Source organism: Physcomitrium patens, chromosome 9 (assembly GCF_059467195.1).
Source record: "Physcomitrium patens ecotype Gransden chromosome 9, ASM5946719v1, whole genome shotgun sequence".
Classification (NCBI taxonomy): Eukaryota; Viridiplantae; Streptophyta; class Bryopsida; order Funariales; family Funariaceae; genus Physcomitrium; species Physcomitrium patens.
In genome coordinates, this window is record NC_143418.1 from 15,189,523 (window position 1) to 15,194,381 (window position 4,859).

General features: G+C 39.9%; 1 protein-coding gene across 4 annotated transcripts; it reads right to left on the reverse strand.

Annotated features, from left to right (window-relative positions):
- Positions 1 to 211: 211 nt before the first annotated feature.
- Positions 212 to 4,020, reverse strand: LOC112286392 (uncharacterized). Of its 4 annotated transcripts, none has more exons than XM_024528249.3 (5): positions 3,818 to 4,020; positions 2,745 to 2,945; positions 2,221 to 2,331; positions 1,343 to 1,991; positions 212 to 787 (listed from the first exon to the last, which is right to left on the reverse strand). In XM_024528249.3, the coding sequence occupies exons 2-5, from the start codon at positions 2,937 to 2,939 to the stop codon at positions 606 to 608; spliced, it is 1,137 nt and encodes a 378-aa protein (XP_024384017.1). In that variant the 5' UTR covers positions 2,940 to 2,945; positions 3,818 to 4,020; the 3' UTR covers positions 212 to 605. The 4 variants fall into 4 exon arrangements, with proteins under 4 accessions (XP_024384017.1, XP_024384014.1, XP_024384015.1 ...); XM_024528246.3 differs by having other exon boundaries at positions 2,745 to 2,981; XM_024528247.3 differs by having other exon boundaries at positions 2,745 to 2,984.
- Between the last annotated feature and the right edge of the window lie 839 nt (positions 4,021 to 4,859).

The following is a 4,859-nucleotide window of genomic DNA, read 5'->3' on the forward strand; positions in this document are numbered from 1 at the left end:
ATGATCTGTACGTGAGTCATGACCGAGAGTGATTTGGGAGTACTAAACCTTGGATATCAGACAGTTGCAAGAACAGCTGGAGCCATGCCACGTTCAAGGAGCTGAATCGTAGGCATCAACTTTAATCTCTAACTCCATAAAGATGAAAGGAGAAGAATGGACCAACCCAGAAGCTGGAGAAATATCACAGCAACACAGAAGATATCGAATCTGAGAGAGATGCTCATGAGAGCTTAAGCATGTCTAGCCCCCACATGTGAGCTCAAAGAGTGGCCATGAGTTGACCAGGTGACATCATCTTCCACGAAGGCCCACAGGCTTTAGAATTGGTGGTAAGGTTTGGGCCAGAAGCTACAGCCAACCCGTTTCAGGAGCCTCGTACCTTTAGTCACCAGTTAAGTTTACAAGGTATTCTAGTACTAAAATTTCTGCCGTAAATGTACATTGTGTAGTTTAGTCCAGCGAAACCAGTCTCTCCAGGAAGCTTTACTGGGTCTGGGAACTTGCGCCAATTACACCAAGTATGTTCCCTTGTTAAACAAGACAACACATAGATGCCTCTTTTCCTCTGGAGCTGTCAAATAAATCAAGCCGTCTCATAGGCACTACCTAATGTTGGTAGACTGAAGGATGTCAGCTCTGCGAAATGTAAGCTCTTGCCAGAGCCTCTCTTCCAGGCCTCTTGGACCCAAACGCTTCATCGTGCTGGCAGTTATATCGTCTATGATTCCGGGAGAGTCAGCGGAACTGCTATCCATAGTTTTGCCATTGCATTTTAAGAGAATGCCTGCGAAAAGAAAACAGTGTCAATTTTCCTTCTTGATATAGAGTAAATGCGTTGAGGAAATGGACTAAGAGCTCCTTGCGAATCTGAATATCAGCAGAAAATTGATCATGAAATTCGGAACAAGGATCACAGTTTTATGTAGAGCATGAGACAAGGCATCGAACAACAGTTGATTAGCGTAGGGCTACCTCTGTTTTACCTAGGACGGTTTCGACCAGGTATATATCACAGATTAAAAAGTATTAAGAATTAAAAAAGAAGAAGAAAAGAAGATGTGCCAGTCTTCGCGACTGCAAATTCCAAAGCCTCATGCAGAGGCAGGGAAGTACGGTTACACAGTGCTCCATCAGCTGCTTTAGATAGGTTCTTGGCAAGAGACGTCACAATGTGATAGAATCCATTTATCAATTCATTCACAACCCACTACATTGACGAACATGACTGCAAGGACTAACTTCTGATATTCCTACAAGAATCCATTGACACAGACAATCGTGACCCCCAGAATGCCTCGCAACATTCAAAAGATTGAAAGAAAAAAGTACGATTACTTACCAGGCGTCCTGAAAGGGCTAGGTACAACAGGAGTAGGTGGAACTGGATCACTCTCCATCGAGGCAGTCTCTCCAGGTCTTAGCGGTCTACAAGTTCTGGGAGGCGAGAAACTGAATCCAGGAGTTTCCGGGAAAACCAAGCAGTCGTTGAGCTGCTCGTGACGAATGACTTGCGCTAGAGGAGTCTCAAATACCAAATTGGTCCGGCAGGTCGAATATTCTGCGGTCAAAAGTTCCTCGAGCCCTAGAGACTGATGAGCATCGCTCTTAGAAAGAAAAGAAACGAAATCTGATGGGGTGGACAACGATGGGCTTTCGCTAACAGTAGAAAGGACTCGAGTTAAACGGGGTGTTTGAGGTGATGGGGTCAACTCTGTACTGCTAAGTACGCAACCTGTGCTATCTGGAGGGGTAAATATGAGAGGTTCACTACCACAGGGACTCTTACAATTTAACAAAGCAGTCGCAACCAGTGGGGAATAACTAATGGAACCAGACTCGAGATCAGCAACTAATGAGCAGTTAGTCGCACAATTTTCTCCACGAATCGGTGTTGATTCAGGGCCTCTTAAGTTGCACGGCTCTTGATCAAGGTTGTTACGTGACGCAGATGATCGCTTAGCGGCTGTCTCAAAGAAACTGTTCCAATCCTGAAAAAATCGACAATTTTAGATTCTTCCAATCGACCAGGTAAATAGTAAGCGATGAAGAAATAAAATGTAACAAATACACAGAAAATCCCCCAAAGGAATAAAAAATCAGTAATTGTTCAACTTAGCTCGTACATGAACTCTTCGCAAGGAAAACTATACTAAGGGAACACGTGAGCTGTTTGAATGATGACTAATCGCCTTGGATGATATGAAGAGAAACCCTGACCTGGAGATTTTCATCAATGCTTGTTAAAGCATCAGCAAAGTCCTGTACTTCTTCAGGAGCTATATGATTTGATGATGAAAGCTTGTGAATACTCAGCACCATAGTATCAATCTACATCCAAACGATCATTTAGAAATAGATAAGAGCAGCACAGCCAAACTTGATGGAAAATGCAGCATCGCACCTTGGCTGTTTAAGAGGTCTGCTACTTTCGCCAACGTCACTAGAGGCGATATATTTTTACACTTCGTGGTTTGATAAAAATAATACCACCATCATAAAAAGAAAGTTAACATAAAGGAGGACGAGAGCTATGGTTGAGATAAGTTTGCACAAGATACCACCGATTCAAAGGCATATTCCTCATAAACCACACAGCTCTGAGGTTGATGAAATATAGACAACAACAGGGGACAAAGAAGAGAGATTCGCCAAACTTTATGCAACACAGGATCAAAGAAGACTACATGACACGTATCTAGTAACCGTCCCAATTTTCGCTTACAAGAAGGGCGAAGAGATACCTGCTGCAGCGTTTGCGTAACCTGTGTATGAATATGAAGCAAGTTCTGAAGAGGACTTTTGGTTTGTGTGCGTAATACTTGATCGGGTTCACTATGTTGTATCTGACTAGATGAGTCGTCCTCCTCATATGATGTGTGCACTAAGGATCTTCTTCCTTTGGGATGAGGGGTCCCCTTGCCCTTCCTTGACTTCATTTTCGCCTGCATCATGCTGTATCAATACGCCGTATTCGAGCTCTGCTGAAGAAAACCCTCTCATGCATCATAATTAAATACTGATTAATTATCACACCCGAGGCAGCAGATGTGAACTCAATCGACCTGGAAGATAATGATCTCACTGATCTAATTGAGGAATGCGAGCAGTTTAAAACAAAAAAAAACTTCAACCAAGTTTCTAACTCTAGTAGAAAATCATCAGCAACCAATCATAGCGCCGCTAACTCAATACCCGCAGCTACAAAGTCATCAACTCTACATGAATTTGACAGGACCATTCATCTATGAACTCTATAACGTGAGGAAGAACAAATTAAACAAACCATATGCACAACGACCGGCGAATAAGCTTCAATAAGCCCCGTCCCAAACCCACTAACATTCGAACAGACAGCAAATTCAGCAAACCAAAAAACATCAGTAAAACCGCGATAAGCACCTCATTCACTCGGCATTCACACCAGTCTACGCCAGGCACATTACGATCGATCTTGGTCAGCTCAAAACCTGAGAACATATTTACTGATCTCACACTTTCTTGCCCTCTCGCCAAATTAAGGAGCATGAAGTCAAACACAAAAAATCCAATAATTACTTTCGTGCTTTTCAAAATCTATCAAGACAGTCACCCCAAACCCTAATCTAAAACTTCCTCTCCGCCTCCAGCATTTCATAATTCTCTCCAGACCTCTACTTGGAAACCGATTCAGCCAGCATCCGACATCAATACCTTAAACCCATCACTTATACTTCAATTTGGTAACACTCAAGCAAATTCCCCCAGCAACAGGGCACGCAGCAACAATCCGCAGGCAGCAGTTACAATTGCAACATACAATTTCTACAGTCCTTACCTGAACAGAAACTCGTTTGAGCTGCTCGCTGGCCCAGATCGCGGCAGGCTACCCTTGTTCGAAAGCGCGGTAGAATCTGAGTTCGAAAAGAGGGGTCGTGATGTGCGTAACGGCTTCCCTGAAGTGTGGTAAGCGGAATCGGCATCACCATTTGGCAGCGACGACGATGAGATCCGATTTGTGGAGCTTCGCTTCGACGTTTCGCTCATGGCCTGAAGTTTGAAATTGGATGCGGGGGAAATGGATGGATGATAAAGTTATGTGTTCGTATTTCATCCTTCATCCAACAGCACACGCTTCAAGTCGGCTCAAGAGTGCTTTTAAAACTCCCTTTCTATTCTTTCTTTTTCTTTTCATTGCTCCCTTATTTCTTTTTCTCCATTGATTCCAACTTTGTATATTGATAAAAAAAAATATGGATTTTTCAAAGAGAATTCTAAATCAGTGTTTTTTTGTAAAAACTAAAACACCATATGCTTAAGGAGATATTGATGTGTAAAAATCTTAGATTATTTGATATAATCTCAAATTGTTTAATAGATAAATGAAATATGTAATCTCATGAAATATATAAACTCACGACACCTCATTCTATTAGCCTTAAATACCAAAATTGATATATAAATAATTATAGAAATTTATTAATAGAATAAAATATCATATATTAAGAATTTAAAATATTCATATCATTCAAAAATCTATAATTATATATATTATTAAATTTATTTTACTTAAAAATATTATCTACATTCATTATTAGTAATAGATTTTATATTTCATATTTTTAGTGGATTTATAAGTACATTTGAATACATTTAACTCTATAATTATATATATATATTATTGAAATCATTTTACTTAAAAATATTATCTACATTCATTATTAATAATAGTTTTTATATTTCATATTTTTAGTGGATCTATAAGTACATTTGAATACATCTAACTCTAATGTAATTTAAAATTTTAAGTTTATTTTTTGAAATCAAAATTTTCTCTAAAAAGATGTCAAGGATATAAATCCACCAGAACTAAAAGATCA